Source organism: Hypoxylon trugodes (genome assembly GCF_022578975.1).
Source record: "Hypoxylon trugodes strain CBS 135444 unplaced genomic scaffold F4822scaffold_9, whole genome shotgun sequence".
In the NCBI taxonomy this organism is placed as follows: domain Eukaryota; kingdom Fungi; phylum Ascomycota; class Sordariomycetes; order Xylariales; family Hypoxylaceae; genus Hypoxylon; species Hypoxylon trugodes.
Genome location: NW_026250024.1, coordinates 2,129,961 through 2,151,615, shown reverse-complemented (window position 1 = coordinate 2,151,615; position 21,655 = coordinate 2,129,961). Strand labels below are relative to the sequence as shown.

At 46.6% G+C, this 21,655-nt stretch overlaps 7 protein-coding genes across 7 annotated transcripts; 2 read left to right on the top strand and 5 right to left on the bottom strand.

Moving 5' to 3' along the window:
• Positions 1-310: 310 nt before the first annotated feature.
• F4822DRAFT_433566 (cytochrome P450) lies at positions 311-2,131 on the top strand (the record flags this gene model as incomplete). The annotated part of the gene is made up of 5 exons (XM_051461861.1): positions 311-512; positions 566-711; positions 827-1,097; positions 1,152-2,011; positions 2,060-2,131. 5 exons carry the CDS (start codon positions 311-313, stop codon positions 2,129-2,131), a joined length of 1,551 nt encoding a protein of 516 aa, XP_051310813.1.
• A 3,341-nt stretch (positions 2,132-5,472) lies between these two features.
• F4822DRAFT_417098 (uncharacterized protein) lies at positions 5,473-6,627 on the top strand. The gene is made up of 2 exons (XM_051459409.1): positions 5,473-5,647; positions 5,708-6,627. Exon 2 carries the CDS (start codon positions 5,845-5,847, stop codon positions 6,103-6,105), a length of 261 nt encoding a protein of 86 aa, XP_051310812.1. The 5' UTR covers positions 5,473-5,647; positions 5,708-5,844; the 3' UTR covers positions 6,106-6,627.
• Positions 6,628-7,044: 417 nt separating this feature from the next.
• On the bottom strand, positions 7,045-8,436 carry F4822DRAFT_381194 (uncharacterized protein). The gene is made up of 2 exons (XM_051456407.1): positions 7,326-8,436; positions 7,045-7,275 (listed from the first exon to the last, which is right to left on the bottom strand). The coding sequence occupies exon 1, from the start codon at positions 8,145-8,147 to the stop codon at positions 7,665-7,667; it is 483 nt and encodes a 160-aa protein (XP_051310811.1). The 5' UTR covers positions 8,148-8,436; the 3' UTR covers positions 7,045-7,275; positions 7,326-7,664.
• Positions 8,437-10,318: 1,882 nt separating this feature from the next.
• On the bottom strand, positions 10,319-11,368 carry F4822DRAFT_433564 (uncharacterized protein; the record flags this gene model as incomplete). Its single annotated transcript, XM_051461860.1, has 1 exon — positions 10,319-11,368. One exon carries the CDS (start codon positions 11,366-11,368, stop codon positions 10,319-10,321), a length of 1,050 nt encoding a protein of 349 aa, XP_051310810.1.
• Positions 11,369-12,887: 1,519 nt separating this feature from the next.
• F4822DRAFT_433563 (glycoside hydrolase family 16 protein) lies at positions 12,888-14,015 on the bottom strand (the record flags this gene model as incomplete). The annotated part of the gene is made up of 2 exons (XM_051461859.1): positions 12,888-13,502; positions 13,659-14,015. The coding sequence occupies 2 exons, from the start codon at positions 14,013-14,015 to the stop codon at positions 12,888-12,890; spliced, it is 972 nt and encodes a 323-aa protein (XP_051310809.1).
• Positions 14,016-16,425: 2,410 nt separating this feature from the next.
• F4822DRAFT_446123 (uncharacterized protein) lies at positions 16,426-18,525 on the bottom strand. Its single transcript, XM_051463476.1, has 3 exons — positions 17,817-18,525; positions 17,503-17,689; positions 16,426-17,449 (listed from the first exon to the last, which is right to left on the bottom strand). Exons 1-3 carry the CDS (start codon positions 18,293-18,295, stop codon positions 16,673-16,675), a joined length of 1,443 nt encoding a protein of 480 aa, XP_051310808.1. The 5' UTR covers positions 18,296-18,525; the 3' UTR covers positions 16,426-16,672.
• A 717-nt stretch (positions 18,526-19,242) lies between these two features.
• On the bottom strand, positions 19,243-21,343 carry F4822DRAFT_381121 (glycosyltransferase family 34 protein). The gene is made up of 5 exons (XM_051456406.1): positions 21,106-21,343; positions 20,591-21,034; positions 20,252-20,540; positions 19,544-20,202; positions 19,243-19,396 (listed from the first exon to the last, which is right to left on the bottom strand). The coding sequence occupies exons 2-5, from the start codon at positions 21,015-21,017 to the stop codon at positions 19,392-19,394; spliced, it is 1,380 nt and encodes a 459-aa protein (XP_051310807.1). The 5' UTR covers positions 21,018-21,034; positions 21,106-21,343; the 3' UTR covers positions 19,243-19,391.
• Positions 21,344-21,655: the final 312 nt, after the last annotated feature.

Below are 21,655 nucleotides of genomic sequence, written 5' to 3'. Positions count from 1 at the left end.
GCAGCGAATATTTTCATCGTCGGACATCGAGGTCTTTGTCTAGATCACCAATTAACTCTACAATATATACAAAACCTGTAGCAAATCATTCATTACTAATCAAAGTCACATAACATCGTACCCAAGTCGGGGTTGTCTTTGTATCTATTTACGCCCGTAGTTACACAGCGCCAAATATGTTGGCCTCTAATGCTAGGAACCAACAAGGGATGCATCGATTCACCATCTGTCTACTCCGATATGCCCGCTTCGTTCCCATCTCCCTTCTCATTGAATCGAAGGTTTCCGTGTTTTCAAATAGATGATGGAAATGTTGTCAGTGGATACAGCTCCTACTAAGGCGCTCGCGATAGCATCGCTACTCGTTACAGTGGTGTATCTTTACGGCAAGCTTTACTATAAACGATTTAAGCAAAATGCCCATCTCCCTCAACTCTCTTCATCCCTTCTTTGGGGACATCTTATGGCATTCGATGACTTCACCAAAAGAGGCATCACAGACCGCCACCCAGGTAAGAATCAGTATGTACTGGTAATTATTTTGCTTCAACTAATTCGAAAATAGACGCCATCTTCGCCGATATGTACCGTGCCTTAGGGCAGCCACCAGTTATGTTACTTGATAACTGGCCTATTGTACCCCCAATGGTCATAGTTGCTAGCCACCAAGTCGCCGAGCAGCTGTCAAAGCCTTCACAACGTTTCAATATAGTGCACCAAAATCTCCGTCAGTAGAACGCATCGTGAACTTAATTGGACCCAATTCCATTCTATTAAGACAGGTAAGACATTTACCCCTTTACCTACAATGCTAATTCATCTGCAGAATGAAAGGTGGAAGGCCGTGCGCAAGAGGTTCAATCCAGGGTTTTCCCCTCAGCATTTACTTACTCTTCTACCTGTTATCTTAGACAAAGCAGCGCCTTATATGGAACATATTGACGAGTTTGTTCGTACGGGACATACGTTCCCGCTAGACCAGTTTATGACGAATCTTACGTTCAATATCATCGGGGCCGTTGCTATGGATGAAGATATGAGTGCGCAGGGTGCTGATCAGGGTATACTAATTCAGATGTTCAAAGAACTAATAAAAAGTATGCAATTAGTAATACGTGCTGAAGACCAAAATACTAATATTCGAATTTTAGCTTATGCAGATGACAAGCTTCAACTGCCTTGGTGGTTGATACCTCGAACTCATCTGAGACGGCGTGAACTTGGACGGCGTATCTCGCATCAGTTGAAAGCTATAGTCCGTCGTAGCTTCAATGACATCAACGAAAAAAACAACGCCAACTCTCGATCGATTTTAGCACTGAGTCTACAGGGTATTCCATCACTTACCCCTGAGATCATAGAGGAGACGTGCGACCAGCTCAAGACTTTTCTCTTCGCGGGCCACGATACTACCAGTACCACGATCATCTGGTGTATTTATGAACTTACACGTACACCACACGCTATGAAGTCGGTTCACGCTGAGTTAGACAATCTTTTCGGGCCTGGGGGCGCTCGCAATCCAACCGTCGTCCGGGAGAAACTCTTAGCTCCCAACGGCGAAGGGATTATTCACGGGATGACATACATATCCGCCGTTATCAAGGAAGTTCTCAGGTTACACCCACCGGCTGGCTCCATCCGTAAGTCGGAGCCTGGGACGGGTTTCACAGTTTCCACGCCAGATGGAGAATACAACCTTGATGGAAATTGGGTATATCTTAATCACACCATTATCCACCGCGATCGTACTGTCTTCGGCGAAACGGCCGACGATTTTAGGCCTGAGCGGTGGCTTCAACCTCAAATTGAAGATATCTCGACAACTGCCTGGAGACCATTTGAGCGCGGTCCGAGAAACTGTATCGGGCAGGAGCTCGCAAACATCGAAACGCGAGTGATCCTCGCTATGCTAGCTCAACGGTATGAGTTTACCAAGGTTGGCCTTGGGGAGTTCGTGTTGAATGGGGATGATAAGGGTTATTATAAAGCAAAGTCGGAGTTATATGCTGTAAGTTTCAAGAGTGGCAATCATTCTTCTGACACTGACAATCGAAAGACTATACAGATTACTGCTAAGCCGGTCGATGGGATGCTGATGAAGGTTAAACTGGCTGCAGCAGAAGATTAACTAGATCTTGAAATTGGAACACCTAAGGACATGAGCCTTTAGTTTACGAGTTGTGGCTGTGTTTTTCCTTTTCCTTTTTTTCCCTAGGCGGCTAGGTAACTGGGTAGGTAACTTGGAAGCACATATTCTGGCCCGTGTATATTGGAATTTTGGCTCTTGTCATTGGATGAAAGACGAGGAAGAAGTGGGCGCTCCAGCAGATTCCCTGCTGCATCTTCCAAAACAAGAGAAATAAAGCACAGACCGCCTGCGTTAATATCTACAAACCTACCTAAGGTACCTTTCCACGGAGAAACTAATTAAGAGACTGAGACACGGGTAGTTCTGGAGGGTTCTCCTGACACGATGTCTTACATGATCGGGCCACTTCTATGCCCATTGTCGTCATCTCCATGTTGTGTTACATGAATAGACGAGTACCTAGGTATCTGTTGCTGTACCTGAAATGTTGTGTCCTTTGACCTGTCACTCCTCACCTTATGTATATAGGATACGATATATTCGAAATTAATCTATGACATACCATGCGACATTCTTTCTCTACTTCTTTATTAAAGTACTTCAAGTAGTTGTCAAGGCAACATCGTATTTTACAATGGGATTGGAATCGGGACCAAGTGTCGTCTCGGGACGGCTCGGTTTTAAGAGCATCGGATCGAGGCAATCCTATAGGCTACGCTCACCACCCTAAATCTCAAAGGAACGCCACTACCTACCTTATATAAGGCACGTTGGCACAAAAGTCACACCTTTGCATATCCTACTCGCCCTGGAAGAAGTGGCTTGATGTCTCGCACCGTACGATGTACGCCAACCGGTCTATCACAAAATATAATAAGTGACACAGCAACAGGTAATATGACATCTTGCAACTGCGAGATACTCCCGGGCACGCAGTTCGGTACATCCCCGAAAGCATGTTGGTTTTGTTTTGGTTTTCTGCGGCATAGAACCCCTGCTCCTGCTCCCATTGGGTTGCAGCCAGAGTATCCGAGCACAAGCCATCGCTTTGGGGTACCGTGAAAGCTGAGGATTGGTCTATACTATTGGTCATCATAGTGAGCTATACACATATCTCAAGCCTCTTTTTCTGCCTCGCGAGGAATGCTGCATCTAACCATCGTGTTCTCGTGTAACTGAGGCTGCCAAGTTGTTCGCCGACCACTTTCTCTTCCAGCGAAAGCAGGACATCGGTTAAGAGTCTATTTTCTCGAACCCGCATAGCCCAAAGCCATGGATATCTATCTTTAGGGTTATATGCTCCGGGCAGACTAAGGATGTATGTATGAGTTCTCTCGGACCCCTTTCAAAAACTACACAAGTATGGTACCGGACATGGTGCTAACTACGCCGGTTTCAATAGTAGATACTGCAAAGAAACAAATCGGTGTTCCGTCGTCTTACATTATCATGTGCTATAAGCTCTACCTTGAAAACTTTTCCTCTTCCGTTCATCCGTAAGCTACTAAGGTGTAAATGATCGACCTCCCACCCTATTTACTTCTGGCAATGGAACGAAAACCACTAGGAGAATCAAGTGTACCGGAAATATCCTGCTCCTAACTAGGAGTTAACTCATTTTTTTCTCTATCAAAAGCCATAGGATTAGCGGTGTGTATTGTTTGTATTGCCTATGACATATTTGGCGAAGCCTCGTGCTGAAAAGCAACTCGCTAGCAAACACCACGCCCGCTCTAAAATGTTGTGCGCTTAGACAGCATAAGCAGCGTCTTTTCTATTCATAGGTCTCCCATAAGCTACCCGAAAGAAGCTTAGCGGTCGATTCCTGCACGACCAATCACCAAATCCTTCTCTTCTTTCAGTCCTTACTTTATCATTACCAACCTACCACCCAGGTACCTACTTACTCACCAACCCACGTAATGGTTGGTTGCCCAGTCAGTCTAAGCAAGTCCGGTACCAAGGACTAAGGGCTGAGAGGGCAGATCGGTCGTCCCGCGTGCTCGGGTAGGGTGGGAAGAAGCCGACGGCCATTTCCCGGTGTGCCGCGTGCCTTAGTGACGGGAATCGAGCCACGATGGTTACGAAGCCTATTCGCTGTTGGGTTGTGTGTGCTGACTACGTAGCTCGCGTACGAAAAAAAAACAAAAAGTGACAGGGGCGGCACGGAATCCTGCACGCAACAGCTAATATGTGCATGATGTGCATGTCTACTAACTAGTACATTATCCATTTCAGGTGGCTTCGCTTAGGGCACAGATTTTTTTCTTTTGCTAGTTCGTAGCTGAGAGAGGGGGTGGAGGGGAGGCAAGCCCCGGCGTCCGGGAACTGGGTCACTGGATCATACATATAAGAAAGCAGCAAAGCTTATAGTATGGACACAAAGGAGTAACCGGTATAGAACCAACCAATCTCGTCGGAGCGAGCGGGTCTTTTAGGAGCGTTCACCGTGGGGGAACAACCCTGGTTGAGGGATGCATCGAAGGAGCCGCGCAGCCGGCCACGAAAGGGTCCCCCCCCCCTTCACCGTGGAATCGTTGCTGGATGATGACGGCTTCAACGACCTACGGACAGGGCCCCATGGGCAACGCACCCCTGTTGATGACTAGCATGGGGCGAAGTGTTGGGACGGACAAGGGTTGATTTTCCAAATGTGTACTGCGTTCCGGCAATGCACCGAATTTTGGATGCCCGTGGTGCGTTGCAGATCCGAACCCTTGGGTCCAGAAAGACCCCGAGGCGAATGATAACACAACCACTCACTCCAAATTTACCGATATCGCGGTTCGTGTTTCCCCTTCACTGCCGATTCCCTTTTTGTTCTTGTTGTTTCCGTTCCCGTATGGTACGCTACCCTTCTTCGGAACGATGGAGTGAGACTGACGTGAAGGAGGATGAGGAGAAAAAATGATGAGAAGGGAGAGAAATCAGTTGATTCTGACGAGAGGCCCTCGAGTATTTGGGTCATTTACCAAATAATGTATGATGAAACATAAGGTTACTTTGGACGACAACTTGGGAGGAGGCTGACAAGAGGGAATCAACGCTTGGACGGGAGGCGCACGTGTATGTGTATGGTTCATCGTAACCATGATTGCGACATTTGGCAGTGGGACGAAATGACGAGATGCCACCGATCCAGGAAGATGCAAAATCTGGTCGAGAACAACCCCTCGGATAAGGGAGTTCAGTCTGACCTCCCAAGGAAAACGAGAAATAAACCCCCCGTTAGTGTTTAGTGGTAGGGCGCGCCAGAATAGAGAGATTCGTGTTTCCAAGCTTGGGCTAGAACAGACAAATAGGTTGGGTAGGCAAACTTGGCTGCTTTGGTTATAAAAGGGCTGAAGGAATCGCATCCTCTTCTTCTGATTCTGACCCTACCAAAGTCCGTAGACATAAGTTTCGTCCGCTTTGAACACACATACGTACACAACTTGATTGCTCTCTTATTTTTCTACTTCTCGACTTACGTATGTGCGTAAGACGTACATGCTCACATGGTGCATACGCTTTCCCGCCTCTGAAAGGCTGTAGAACTTGCAAGGATCAGATTTTGTTAGTGTCTTCCTCCTAGATTCCCAATATGACAGCTCATATAAACTAATCATTAGGTAGTTCCTCCAGGTGGCTTTGCTTGCTTGCTTACATTACACGAGAGAAAAAAGAACATAACAAATTAAAAAAGGGACCCAACGGTCAGACGATTTTGAAATTTCTCTGCATTTCTACGGAATGATCCCTTAGTCGCCAAGATGGATGAAATACTCAGCAAAGGTGGCGAGCGTTACACGCTCCGGACGTCAGGATTTGGGTGTGATGACGAATGTAGACAATTACATGCTTGTCGAACCAGGTCATCGTCTTTGATAGGATACGAAAGACTCGAGGGGATTATCACACTCGCAGATCAGTATTGCGGGCACAAGGACAGAGGATGTTCGGGCACCTGCGAGTCCGATCAAGTATTGTGTAATGCGTGTGCGGAGGGTAAATGTCATGAGGTCCACCATTAAGCCACGTTCCGCTTATACCCTGGAGAGAGAAGTGGAGAGGGAAAGGGAGAGACAGAAACGTAAAAATCCAGAGTTGGGGGATGCTTAATGATGGAGAGATCTGATCTCAGAGCTCTGGAATGTTCGTACCGGGAAGTAATACGGGTTGTGTATCTTGATGTACTTGTACGGTAACATGTAAGGGGGTAATAATGGTCAGGAATATAATATAAGTGTGTGCGTCTTTGCTTTTGGTTCTGGTCCAGACTTCTATTGCCTATATTGGCATATATCAAAACCGTACAATGATGACTTTATAGAGGGGGACCCCTTCACTTAAAATCTGATGTTATTGAGATATAACGGTCCATGCGTCGTTCGTCCTACTCTGCAAACCTCGTGGCTAGACAGGGATTCCGGGTTTCATTATGGTGGAGATCACTATGTAGTCCGCGCTTCCCGGAGCCTTTCCGAGGCGAACTAGTTGATACCGGGGTTGCGGGATCGGGCACGCGAGCCGCAATTCCCATGAAGAAAAGCTCATATAGTGTACCAAGGTTGCAAGCAAGCAATCATACATGATGCTTGTTTGCTTACGGCCCAGGCAATAATATCAATACTAAGACCAATACTAATGGATTATATAGGATATGATATTCCCATAGAATAAATAAGAAGCTCCCAGGTCTTGACCGGTGTGGATAAAGGTTGCTATCGCTTGTTCCCCTGGCGCCTTCAGACTATACCATTCCGACCATCCAAACCAACTCTCTACCCCGTATATATGCCTATATATGTAGATCATAACGACTCCAGCTCTTTGGTCGGCCCACCCTCATTCCACTCGCTTGGTGTACGTGCGTGCCATAATTAGCTGAAATAATTTGAAACAGAAAAACCCTTATCTTCGCCTCTTAATTCGAATTATTCTTAGAAGCATTGGAACGGAACGTGTTTTTTTTTTTTTTTTTTTTTTTGTTTTTTTTACCTAAGCCGGCCGTGAAGACTTACCGAAGACATCAATTCCGACTCGAATCCTAGTTACAATACTACCCTACACAATACTCAGATACAATACCGTTTCATTTTACAAGCAGCTCACAGCATCACATCAAGTTCACGTGATGAAGCACACAAGGAAAATAGGAGAAACAGGGTGTGGTGGAAAATATGTCACTGGCCGTGCTAGACCTGAATTCATTGGCACAACCTCCTCTGCTATCGAAGTACGCGACACGAACCTTCCAACTCCTCCGCATGCTCTAAATAAACCGTCGACGGAACGCATCGCCTTAATTTAGACATAGAGAAAGAGCTGCCACGCCCAGGATCAAAGTGGGTATAAGCCCAACCAGACTCCTTAAACCGGGATATCGCCCTACAAAAAAAAACACCAAGCGCCCATCTCCTGAGAATCAAGTTTGGTATTAGAATCGAAGTGAACATGAAAATATCTTAAGCCGCCCAGATCGTCGTTGTCTCCTTGGCAGAAAGTCTCGTGCCGATTAGATCTGAAGCTCATTACAAAGGATGGCGTGCGTCGTCCTTCAACCTCCAACTTCACTCCCCAGTTCGTTGACTTATGCTAGGAGAGCGGCTCCCATACCGAGGATACCCAATAGAAGGCCTGATTGAACAGACACTAGACCGGCACCGCTGGCAGGCACTGTAGGGGCCGGCGTTGAAGATGATGAGGCAGCCGGGGCGGGAGTTGTGGGTACAGCTGAGGTGAGAGTAACATATGTGGACGGAACCACGTAGGTGGAAGAGACGTTGGGGTAAGCAGTAGGTCCAGCAGAAACAGTCGAGTTCTTGGAGATCGGGTAGAAGGTGGAGGAAGCGCTGGATGTAGTGTTAAGCGCAACGGAACTGGTGGGGTACACAACGGGCGTCGGGGTAGACAAAGTTGAGCTGGTGGAAGGCGTGTACAGAGGGCAGGCGGTGTTGGTCGGGTTGCACTTGGTGATGGTGACAGTCGCCGTCAAGTAGGATGTGGCGGTGGTGGTTTGCGCGACGGCGGAAGCGGCGCCGGCAACCAACATGATCAAGGATGAGAATTGCATCTTGAATAATATTGTTGCTGTTGCTGTTGATCGAAAAATGGGTATCACGTTTTTAGAATATGGATTTCCTCCTCAAGATCGTCGAAAGCGATTATCCTGATTGTCCAAGCTAATTGATAGCCGCTAAATGTGCCTCGTTTAAGGAGAGTGTAATATCAATGAAGATATTGTGGATCTTGATTTCTCTTTGTTTTTCCTTTTCAGTTGTATTCTATTGCGAGAACTGAATATGTTTGATTGCTTCGTAAAGAGAGCGACGTGTAACTGCGTAATGATTGATAGTGATTGTGGATGTGGTAGGTAATGAACGTGGGTTGCAAAAATGCAGATATTCGCAGTTACAAAAGAGAAACGAATGAATGTGGTGGGTGAAGCTTGACCAAGTCCTTAAAAGGGGAGAGGGAGTGAGAAGAGAGAAAACGGGCGGTGGGGGTCGAAGGGGGACGATTTGGCAACGCGCCCTTTTTTATTGGGACATGGGGGAAATTTTTCCTTTGGCTCCTAAATAATCCAATAATACCTCAGGACTGGTCGACTGGGTCCCCCCCCAATTCAACTACCTAGGTAATTCAACTAAATCAAGGCACACCCATAGAAAACACACTGGACCTGACAGGCAAACGCCTCGAATAGTGCTGCAGATTAATGTGGATCGACAAACGTCTACCGGGAAGAGGCAAGGGTTGTTCGGGATGAACCCCTGCTATCGTAGCTATTTCACGCTTTTCACCGCGCGGACAACCCATCCAAAAAGGTGATTTTAACCCCTGCGAATACCCATTCTGACTTGCGTGGCCCTCTTCTCTGCCAGTCACTTTCGCATTCAATCGAGTAATTATCTGTCAACGAAGCCAGTCATTGTATTATTAGGTACCAAAGGTCAGCCGACTTTGAAGAAAGAAATAAAAAATCACTCAACAAGAATAAGAATGCGGATCCATTGTGACAAGTGAGCAAGCAGCAGAAGTGTTGTTCCTACATACATGTCCATCATCATTGTTGTTCCTGCAGGAGAAAAGTGGGAAGAAGTGAAAGAAGTGGGAAGAAATCAGAGCTGACACTTCGTAATTGGAACCCCGTGGGAAGACCGTGCAGGGTTCGACGATTTTAGCGTACCTGTCTGAGATTCCTCTTATAGGATTAGATCAACAATACTAACCCAATAAGGCTGCCAAGGTTATCTATTTAGCTCCACTTAGCCAATCACACGTATCCGCTATCGGTGGTTGCATTAGGAATAGGGAAATAGCGTATTAGAAGTACGTACATACATACAAGCTACGTACCTATTATTGGTTTCAATTCTCCATGCTGTCTTCCAGCCATTGAAATGATTCCTTTTTTTATACTACACCAATTTGAGTATGTTTGCTATTCAACAGCCATGCGACGTCGAAGCGCATAACTTCTTTACATCTGACCATCTTCGACGTTTTAAACATTCATAACAATTATAATAAACTACAAACACGGAAAGTTCCTAGCATGTCGCCCAGGATCAGCGATTTAATATCTCCGTCTATAACTATTGGAGGCTGCATTAATGTAGCTTTCCTTCATTTCCCGAAATTGCAAGACAACATCCATGGCTGTTACGATTTACGTATTGATCCGACCGTGCGACATGCTTCAACATAGAGTATTTCGTACATAATGGAGATTTGCATATTAGGCTGGATCTAACCGAGATGTTCTATTCTATGATTGTTTTTACACGGTCCGCTCTATCTATCTCCTTTCCAAGGTTCTGCTAATCTGGTTTGCCATTTCCCACAAGGCAGACGGGCAGACCAGTATTTCCGATTTTGGACCAAAGAAATGGATCTCAACTTCGTTCGCGCATCTCCACCCAAATCAAACGCCTAGGGCTAGATCACCCGTTATCAGGACTAAAATAAGCTTTCTCCACTACTCTGAGATGAAAAGGAGAGCACTGGTTGCTTAGTTAACAAGGCGAGAATCGCGTGAGGCACATGTCGAAATCCAGCCTCACCTTATTCGTACATGTAGGAAGCTGGAAGTTTCTAGGCCTTTCACGGCTGAAGATCTCGGGTGACGACCTGTGCGACCGTGGTGAACTCGTGCTCGGGCTCCTCTATGCCGTACTATGTGAGAATTCCGATGGTGTGCGCGGCCTTGTAATCAATTTGATTCGACGTCTACATCAATGCCTAAGGCCGCGGCCACCCTCGTCCTCGTCTAACCGGTCGGGGCGGGGTTCTCGGAAGGACGCGTCCTCTAAACCCATCAGTCTCGCCATAGTAGTCCCAACCTGGGGGACCTCCTGTCCAAGTAGGCCAACCGGTGTAGTCATCGATGTGAAGCGGGAGACAACCGTGAAAATGGAAATGGTTCCCGTGATGCGGATAAGTATCTTCCTGGTATCCTTCGCCGAACAACCCTTCAACAACTCGCTTGATATTGTCGTCGTCATCATCGTCTCGATGCTGTCGCCTTTCAGTCTCATCCGGAACCCGGCGGTATCCCCGAGCTCGCTGTGACGCGTTGGTTCTACCACTTTCTGTAGTGCTTGGCTGGGTCCGGGCATCCACTCCTGGTGACCTTAATTCTGCATCTCGATTGATATGCTGGAAGTAATTATAAGCATGGTTATACGCTTCCTGCCTTGCCTGTTGTCTCTGGTGTGCTTCATCCCGTCTTTTTGCATCATCTTCCATCAATGCCCGGAGTTTAGTAATCTCGGCGGTACAGCTATCTTGTTTGCTAATCTGTTCGACATGGTTCTTGTTGATCGTATCACAAGCTTGTTTCAATGTATCCTGGACGCCCTGAACTGCCGTATGGGTATTCTTTACACTTTCGTGGGCACCTTTAACAGTGTTTTGGGTGCTAATAACTGCATCTCGGGCTTCTGCAATTCCACCAGAAACTAGTAGTTTCATATCGTTCATCCTATTCCCATTCTCTCTCGCTATATCGTGAGTCCCCTTTAGTGCTTCGCAGTGAGAAGCCCACTGGGATCTTGTAACATAATTGGGTTCATCCATTTCGAGGCGTTGCTCCATGCTATACGGAGTGTAATACCAATGTGGGGGGGGTGTTGCTCTTGGGTTGTAGGACATTGTCGGTGTTTGGTTGATCGCTTCGTCCGCTGTTTTATATCCTCCTTGAAAAGTGCCGCCACCTGTGGTCTTCTTCACGATCGTTGGTTTCTTTGCTTTATTCCTAGGCTTGGGCACCGGGTAAGGCAAAAAGCACATCGCTGGCGGACAATGGGATGTGTTGCATGAAGGGAAGTCTCCTACAACAATACTATAACCGTTTTTATATATCGCAGGCAACCAAACAGGCTTCTAGTATATATTATTGGGCTGTTCGATCACTTTTCACAGGGTAACTATATTCTGGCTGATTCTATTCTCGGTCGGAAGAGAAAGTTCCATCCCAGACATCCGCCACCGCCAGTTACACGATACCCATTGTCGGATACAAGATATCAAAGTATCTATTCGCGCACGCTTCCAAAGTATTCATTCATGCAAGTCTCGCGCATCGGATCTACCGAAGTCTAGGGCAAAGAGTTGTCTTCGCCCTACAGAATTAGGGATTTGACACAAATGAGCATCGTGTCTGTCATTTACTCATTTTCTCCCATATCACCCGAGACAAGGGTCACCGAAAACACCGCAAAACAACAATATTCTCTTTCCGCTATGAGCTGAATGAAACTTCGGACCACATTGCCTTTATTCCACCACGGTATCGAACCGATAAAGTCCGTAAGTGATCGGAGCCGAAACACATTTTGACCGCCTCCAGCTACCTCCACCACTCCTGAAGCTCGCTAGCTGACTGATTATTCCAACACGAAAATTTGTATTGGAACATTACAAGCTCCGAAGCTATTCGTCGCAACCACTAGGCTTTTTGAGCTCACCATAGATATCGTCACGAAATTCGGCGTCGTACTACAAGCTACGCTTGAGACATGATTACATTAGCCCAGTAAACTACGCATTTCAAAAAGAATCTCCACCGCTGTCTTGTCTATTTTATTTTACTAGCTCTATCGACGAACAGAGGCCTTGCTGGAAAAACTCGAATAAAGAATCCTGCCGATAAGTCCGTAGGCAGAAGCTTGACACTCTAGGTAGGTTTCTCCAACTTTAGGATCCATTATCTAAGCAATGATCACGCAGGTTCGGGATAGTGTAACCCATTTACCTACCTAAGTACCTAGGTATCCATATACTCGATTCTAGCAGTGTTATATACGGTGTCCTCCCGAATCCATCGAACCCAAAGACGAACAAGCAGCACCGCAGAGGTCTAGATGATACTAATCTCACTTAATGAGGCAAATATTTGTATAGTCGTAAATGCATCTGCTATTTTATTCATAGTCGTGCTCATTGCACACCCAAAGTACCCCAGGGTGTCAGAAGGAAGCCACATCAAAAATATGTACAGGTGTAAGAAGTGAAAAAATCCCGACTTCACTGCTCTGCTTCTCCACCAATACAAAACCAGGTTAAGTAGTAAAGCAGCCCTCGTCGATCAAAACCGCCTCCCGCGCAAAATAACCCCCCAACCTCCTTCTGGAAAAGCAAATGGCAACATATAACAACGCCTCGCCTGGTATAAAAAGGACCTTTTGGGTAATGGACTATTTCCTCACCTCCATCGTCATCCCGCAACGCCACAAACCCAGGTCTCCAGGAAAAGCAAAAAAAGGGAAATATGGTACTAAGAAGATTAAAAATGAACCTCTCCAAATGCTTACGCGATAAATCGTCGCGCGAAAGGTGCGTCTCGCTTCATGGTGGAGTTGTCAGAGTACACCTTGACGGAGTTGACAAGCCAGTACGAATCCTTAAAAGCGTCGGGGTTGGCCGCGACGTACTCCTCGCAGGTTGCGGCTTTGGAGCTGCAGGTCGGGTCGGAACCGAAGACCTTTCCGGCCCAGTCACCACACATAGTGGTGTCAAAGACGATGGAGTGGTCGCGGAAGTGCGATGGGATGTCGCATCCGTCGCCCGAGAACGAGGTTTGCGGCTGCCCCCAGGTGCTGGGGTTGGGTTGGCCGCTGGTGATGTCTTGCGGGATGCTGCTGCGTGGGAAGAAGAAAATGTTGATCGCTGATGCGGTCCATTCGAGGGCGAAGACACCGCCGCCGATGGCGTTGAAGCCGTCGGCTAGGGTCTGTGTGTCTTGGCTTGAGGTACCGCAGCCGATGTTACCGGTTCCGGGGGCGTTGCAATCCCCTTGCGTGAATGTACAGCTAGGTCCGGTGTGGAGGGTGTACGTGGTGTTAGTGTCCAGGTTGACACCCTCAATGACGTCGATTTCTCCGTCATATGGCCAGTTGGGACCGACAGTCCAAAATGCAGGCCACTATAATGATGTGTTAGATTATGCTTTATTTGAAATTTCAGTGTCGTGTGAAGGGGTGTGGCCTTTATTCATTGTTTGTGTTTGTTTGCTTGAGGGATCGGATATAAGGAAGGGAAGGAAGGAGAAAGTATGAGTTTGATCTGGAAAATTACTTACAGTTCCACATTGGGCAGCAGGTTGGTGGGCAATATCGGCGATGATAAGGCCCTGGTTGTAGGTCTTCTTGGAGTTGACCCGGACAGAGTTACGGCCACCTGTGGGGTTCAGGGTGGTGTAGTCGACGCCCATGTAGACGGCTTCGTTGGCAAGTCCAGCCAGCGACAGCGCATTGGCCTCCTCGGCGGTTAGGTACTTGACGAAGCCGTTAGTTGGGTCGGGCTGGCTGAAGAACTCGAAACCGTCGAAGAAATTGGTTGGGTCGTAAGTGTCTTGGATGGAGTAAGCAGCTTGCGCTGCGGTGACTCCCAGAGCCAGAATGCCTCCTAGGCGTGTGAGGTTTCTCGTGAACGACATCTTGTCGATTTGTGGTATGTCCAGCAGTAAGATCGAAAGTTAAATGAAGGTCGTTGAAGACGAAAAAATGATGGAATGAATTAATGAATTGAGCCTTGGTCAAATACCAAAATACCAACTTGCGCCGGGCAAGTTTGTTGTTGCGGTGGTGGTAGTGAAAGTGGTGTGGTTCAATAATGAAAGTGAGTTGTGTAGGGAACCCAATAACTCAAGATGTGGCGGCGGCCGTCTTTGAAATTTAAATACAAACAGTCGAATCGTTCAAGTCTGAAAGGGAATGGTTCAAGACTCGAATAGATTGCTGTTGTTAGTGAACAATCGTAGGGCTGGAAATTCCGTTTGTTTTACTTTGAGATTGAACAATCGGGGGCCGCAAACAAAGAGCTGTATGGGTTACTCAGAACCGTGCGTAAATGTCGTAAATGAAGGGGTGGCTAAGGAGAGACAGTGAAGATTTTCTGTTATTCAGATATTCACAGTGTGGTGTTCACAGCCGCATAAGGAGGGACGGCTGGTGATGACGGATGGAAAAAGTTCCAAAGTTGAGATGAAAAGACGGCTGGGTCTTGTGAGGAATGGAAAATACCTAATCGGACTGTGTGTGTGTTAACCAGAACAACAACAGCAGGAACCACCGAATTTATTATAATTCGTGAGTTCCCCGAGAAGGTTGGAGATAATTAGAGAAACAACTACTAGACCTAGTGACTTCCCCGGGGATTGCAAATAGATTCGGAAGGCGTGATCCGGGAATCACACATTCACCACCAAGGAACCAAGGAACCAGGGGGGGGGGGGGGGGAACATCTACCTAGGTATACCCTGGAAGGCGTCGTAGTGAGATATTGTAACATTAAAATAAATCTATAAGATACAGATACAAAATAATCCCAAACAACCTTGGAACCCTTGGTCACGACCATTTTAGGTAGTCAGTAAAGAGAATCGGAGCGATAGGACCCATATGCATGGATTGCACCAGTCATGGTGAGAGACCACCCTCTCGGAAAATGCGAATTACATGAAGCTAGCATGGGATCTGGAGCTTACGTCCTCAGCAGGAGAAACTAGACGAGTGATGGTTGGAGGATATGACGCCGACTTTGCAGTATCAGAGCGCAATCTACTCGAAGGCCAGAGGATCGGGCTGGGGTGAGACATTGAAAGTTGTCCACTATGAAGAATGAAGAATGCAAAGTTGAAGTTCTTCTAGGTGATGGGTTGCCATGATGGACAAGTTTAGATGCTTCTCAGCCAATCAATGGTATGGACTTGATCGAAACTGGGAACACAGGCCGCCACATTCTTGGCGGTACCCAGCCCCTATTGTCCCGCATCTAAATCCACCAAAAAGTACCACCCTCTCCATGACAAGTAGCATTCCTAACCACTATCGCGGAACGTTACCTCGGAGTTAAGTACAGTGACAAGGTCTACGCGCCACAACATCTGATTGGTGAGAATTGTTGATCTGAAACAAAAAAGCGAAACGTCGAAACAAGCTCGCTCAAAAACGTCCTGCTTCCTTTGGATATTTCGTTGGCTATCATCCAACACCGAATTTCCCTTTGGGAGGCTAATGTTACGATGGGGCGTCCGCTCGGAGTCCACACCCTGTTAGATCTTAGAAAACGTGCTAGGATCAATAGATGCTACCGCAGATCGTTGTACGACTGAGGCTAACAATACCACCCATTGATGGGACGGATGCTATTTAAGGTACTCGCATATTAAAGCCGACAATAGGAAGCGGTCCGAAGCACACGTTATATCAACAACCATGGACTTGGGATTCCACCGAATTCCGCTCTTTCCGGAGTACGGAGTAGATTATCTTGATAGTATCATGAGGATGAACGCCGTATGGCCTCTCCAATCATCTGCAGATTCCCCGCGGCAGGGTTGAGGGATTTAGATCGTAACGTGAGCTGTCATTTCAATCCCTACCATCCATTAAGAACTTCAACAGATCAGATCTAAAAAAAAGCCTTCAATATATGTGAGCTGGATTGCTTTTTCTAGCTGAAAACATCTCTATATTCCTGACGAGCCTCAATTAATCGGTGCGCCGTATCCGACGATTTTAACGTAGGATAGCCGTTCATCCGATCGCATTTTTCTCGGGCTTCCCATATATCACCACATTCTACTTGGTCTTGCTTGATACCTGCCTCGTAGGGCAAAGAGTAAGCCCGATGACACATGCTAATTAATCCGAGTTGCCTGGCTTAGATATAGGGCTATCTTGGAATGTAGATCATGGCATCGTTTAGACTAGGCTGAGCCTCACCTACATTTATTACAGTTATTACTCTGGCAGCATCTCTTTGGACGCATGAAACGGCTTCATGATCCTACGAGAGTCTGTCTAGCTATTCGGAGATAGGGGTAACACAGCAGGACTTAGGAATATCATTTTTTCAGAGTTCGGATTTATTTAGTTCTCTCTATTTGAGACAGGACATTTAAAGTCCATTAAAAAGCATCGCCAAATCTGCAAGGCACTTAACTACCTAGGTAATTAATAAAATCTTTTCATGCTTCATTTCGGCCCTCCGACCTCTCATTGGGAGGAAGTGCAGCATGCGAGGACCCCCGAAAACGCCCTCGGATCCAACTAGTCAAGGCCTTTTTTCTCCGTTGGAGGATCAGTGGATTTACCCTGTGGAGGGTTCGGGTCGATCCTCGTTCTCGGAGCCTGATGCTTCGTGGCCATTGTCGTTATCCAAATCATAGCCCTCGCCTTCGTCTGGGTTAGAGCTGCTGTTGACATACTCATAGAAACCATTGTAGTTACCCTCGAAAATGGCTTCATCGTCTTCATCAGCGTAATGGTCGACGTCCTCGTCCTCGTCCTCGTCCTCATCTTCGTTTTCGTAGTCACCTTCCTCATCATCCACCTCGTCACCACCGTCCCCGTCGTTGCTGCCCTCCTCCTCCTCCTCCTCCTCCTCCTCCCCCTCGCCCTCGCCCTCCCCTTCATCTTCGTCTTCGTCTTCATCGTACTGACCCTGGTTCGGACCGTCCTCGGCCTCATCATATCCATACTTGCAGGTTGGACACCCAACTTCGGCTTCGTCCTGATCCTGAGGACCGTCTTCACCTTCATACTCCTCTTCATCATAATCTTCCTCGTCGTAATTGTCTTGGTTGTACCCTTCTTCGTCGTATCCCCTTCCATCGTAGTCGTCCTCGTCGTCCTCATCATATTCGTAGTACTGACTAGCATCGTCCTCGTTAATTTCAAAGCTTTCGTCGTACTCTTCTTCGGCATCGTCCTCAATCTCCTCGTTTACGCTGCTATCACTAGTGTCGTTACCCTCGCTAGCCTCATTGACCTCGTCCTTGTGACCTCCGGTATCTTCCATATCGTCGCCATCGTCTTCACCGCGATTGACTTCTGGTTCAACCTGCTTCTTAGGCTTGGGGACAGGCTATAAATACTGTTAGCTTCTGGCAAAATAAGTATAATAATGATATGACTAACGCAAGTGCGGACAGAAGGACGTGGGGTGCAGACTCTCTTGTGGATTGGCCAGTCCATTCGTTGACATTGTCTGCTGCAGTACTGAACAATCCTGCATTTCCCGCAATGCTCGAGGTTTCCCTTCTCGCCGCAGTTGAAACAGACTTTACTGAGCATCTTCGAAGTCCAGTCCTCATCGAGAGAGCGTCTACAAACCACAAAATCAGTAAAATTCAAGATTACAGATTGAGTGATCGTATATCAAGTAACGAGATGTGAGTTCGTGAGGTAACTTTGTGTGAATAAATATTAGCAGGGAGAAACTCTAAACTCACCCTAGACCATTGCCCCAAAATTCATCCCCGAGATCATATTTCGAAGGTCCAACCTCCTTCGCGCGCATTGTTTCCTCACGGTTCTTGGATCCCGACTGCCAAGGTGTGCCGTTGTTCTTGTACTCATCAAGCGCAGTAACGAGTTGCACCTGCTGTTCGACGATGGGAAGCCAGGGTCGTAGCACTCCAAGCTGGGCCAAATGGCTGTTCTCAATAATGACACCTAAACACATGGCAAGCATTCCGAGAATGATAGGTACGCGTTCTCGTTTATGATAGCTTCGATCAGGCTTGAAGTCGGATGACATAATTCTTTGAAAAAGATCGGAGATTCCGCCATCGTTTAGCTTCTTGACAATCTTGGGGTAGTCTTCATGGTCATGAGGACAGAGAAGATTGACTCCAGCAAGACGGGATAGGTGCTCTGCGATTTCGTAGTCGTCGTCAGATTGGAGGAGGCCGGGACCCCAGGTCGCCATCTTGAAGGTGAGTAGATATGTTTCTATGAGACCTTGTATGGGATATTGGATATTCAATGGGTGTCGTTTGACAAATAGGCGTCGGTGATGGAGTAGTGAAGATCGTTAGGAGTGTAGATACGATAGATGAAGATGAGTTTAACAAACCTCGGCAAAAAAACAAGTAGAGGAATAGAATGGGAAGTAGCGTACCTAGGTAGCTTCTAGTAGTAAAGTTGCATTGATAAATGTTAGGGAAGGGGCGTGTCTGTTTTGTTTCCTCCTAACTGCCGTCCAATAAGAAAACCGAATATTCAAACTTTCTAATGGAAACTGCTAAAACGCCAAACTGAAACCCCGGTTGACAGCTTACACAGTTGATTCAAAATTGTATCTGTCTGAATATGCATGGCCAAGTTGACATTATATTACTTAGACCTGAAATGTCTCTCCGATGTGTATATAGAAATGAATCCATATTATGTGTAGGTTTTTGGACCGCTCTCAAGTACCCCTCCGCTTCCAGATACCTGAGATACTGTCTGGTATTGGGATAAGCATGTTTCAGGATCTATACCAACCGCCTTCGTGGCATCATTTTGGATTTACACCTATCACTCCACGTACTCAGTATGTTTCACTCTTGAAAACATTATATATCCAATGGAAAAATCTCCAATATCATTGTATCTTCTCATAGTGTCAATTGGATGACGTACTTTACATAACAATACAGATGCACATTAACCATCAACGTCTTTCTTACTCCAGGCCAGGTCACCTCATAATCTCGAATAAACAGATTAGATCACTTCTCTGAATGATGATTTACGTCAGCGACGAAGAGCCGATGACGGAGAAGATTGCTAATCAGACAAGCCTGAAGGACTTAAATATGTCCTTTCTGATTGTAATGCGAAAGGGGTATATTGAGTGACAAACAATATCGTTGATTGCGCCACAAGGAATAGAAGGGGAACATGTGCCGACAGACCGAGGCTGGAGACAAATAATAAGGATTCAAAAGGGGGGGAAATATGAAGATAATGCGATCCAGCAATCCAAACCAAAATGCTCGTCGCGGTCATGGCCTTGACGGGGCTAGAGGGTAGTCATCCTATACTGTAGTATTGAGTTAGCGACAGCTGTCCACAGAAAAAGTTGGAGTAGATTGGTGTGAAGACAAAGAGCATGCATGAACTCCGCTTGGATAAGACCGATATCGCGGATAATGGAGCGAGAATTTCGAGGATGAAAGAAAGAACTTACACTTGACCTTCTGGCCCGTCAACTTAAACCAGATGACGGCGATTAAATCTTCCTTGAAACGCTCCCAAGGGTTTCGGTTTAGATAATAGCTGAGTTCGCGGAAGTTATACATTTCTCCCCAACAATCGCGACCCCATTCGCAACCTGCCATGTTGACAACAAAATCCCGATCATCTTGGTTATAATGAATACGAGTGTCATTTCCATTGTCTGAGCATGCGCCAGTTGGAAAGCTGTTGATTAGTCGTTGAGGAAGGAAAGCCGTATGGCTCCGAATCCATGGTTGAGTCGTATACAATTGCTCCAGCGCATCTTGTTCCTTGTGCTCCCATTGCATGTGTTTTTGCTCATAGGCTACCGGGTCCCACCATATATCCAGTAGGCGATCGGTCCATTCACTTCGTTTGATAAAAAAAGAACCTAGGTTGAACCCTGAACAGTCCTGGGAGAGAATTAGGTTCACAGAATCGATATTTCCGTCCCCGACCGCACTTAGCGCTTCGGGATCCAGATAATTGGCCTGTAGAGGATGGCTGATGTTGAGAGGGTTGTATTCGTTTATGTCGCGGTATATGTGTTTTTCGAGATTGTTGAATAGGTGGTGTTGAAGAGAATACGAGGGTTCCATAACGAATGTGTTAAGGTCCAACCACCAGATCCTGCGATGCATTAGATTGATAAAGCCACATAGAATCATCGCTAACTTACCATTCGGCCTTTGGATATTTCCTGAAACTGTTCCTGATACTGTCTACCTTCTCCCAACTTTCTCGCCACTCGTGCGCATATCGTTTCTTGGTACTCATGTCGACAATTTCAAGGTCGTAGCCCCATCTACCGACGTATTTTCGCTTATTCCTGACACTATCTCTTTCGATAGCCCATTCTCGTGCACCCTTCCACTCCATTACACCACCGCCGATATTTGCAGCTAGTATAATAACAAACTTTTCCCCGCCTCCTAGCCAGCTAGTTCTCCTCCAATAATACCAAAGAGCTGATAGACGGTTAGTAACATAAGCGACACCAGTAGGTGTCAAAACTCACGAGTTATGTAGAATAGCAAGTAGAAAGTGAATAGTAGTAACACTATAAGCGCACGTATCTTCCACATCCTACTCGTTCGCGCAACTATGCCTCTAATTCTTCCAATGAGGGGGATCTTCCACCGACCCCGTCCGAGTTTCTCCTTTTCCGCGTATCTTTCATCGGTCGCCATGTTGAACGTCGGTAAACTACTCGAAATACGGCGCATATGTCGGGTGAAGAATCCCTGATTTTGTGTTGAAAATGCTGGGTAACCAGTGACACCTTGACTCTTGAGTCTCGCAGACTCCCATGTTACACTACCACCATTACTAGGGCCGGCAAAGGACGATTTCGCTGGACTCGATCGACCGCTCGTGTTTATGTTTAGGCCGGGAGAAGACCATCCTCCCCCGGGAACAGGAGAGGGGCTCCTACTCAAGGACATCGGGAAATTGGGTGTACCTGGAGCATTATTTGTGTTAATTGGGATTCTGCGATCTGGCCGGATGCGCAAGAATGAACAATTGACATACCAGGTATTGGACTTAAAGTCGGCTGCAGGTACTGGGCCTGATGGCCCAGACGCAGGGGAGAAACGCGATTACCAGAGTCGCTTACAGAAGATCGCCTTCGACGGTGTGCGATCGCGGGACGGTCGCTGGAGGAGGATGCAACTTCGTTATCGGAGTCGAGGGGCGCCAGATTTGTTGTCTATTCTGTCGCCGTCCTCAAAGGGAGGAGTCGTCGACAGATAAAGACTCGAAAGGAATGCGGAAGGCCAAGGTGGCTGCAAGCCACAATTCAAGGGTTGTAGTGATCAATAAAAGCGATTGATTGGTCTCAGGGGGTACGATAACGCCGTGACGGTAGGTACGAACAATTTATTGGTCCTCGATTAAGTTGTTCAAGTTACTCGTGATCGTGTTTCTCGCCGTAAGAAGAAATAAAAAAAGATAAAACAAAAAAATAAAATAAAGTGTCTATATGGTAAAAGGTAGATCCATCCAATTATACGACTGAATTATTTCAAAAACAACTGTGTTCAAACATAATGTTGTCTTCCCATAGTTCTTTCTCGTTATT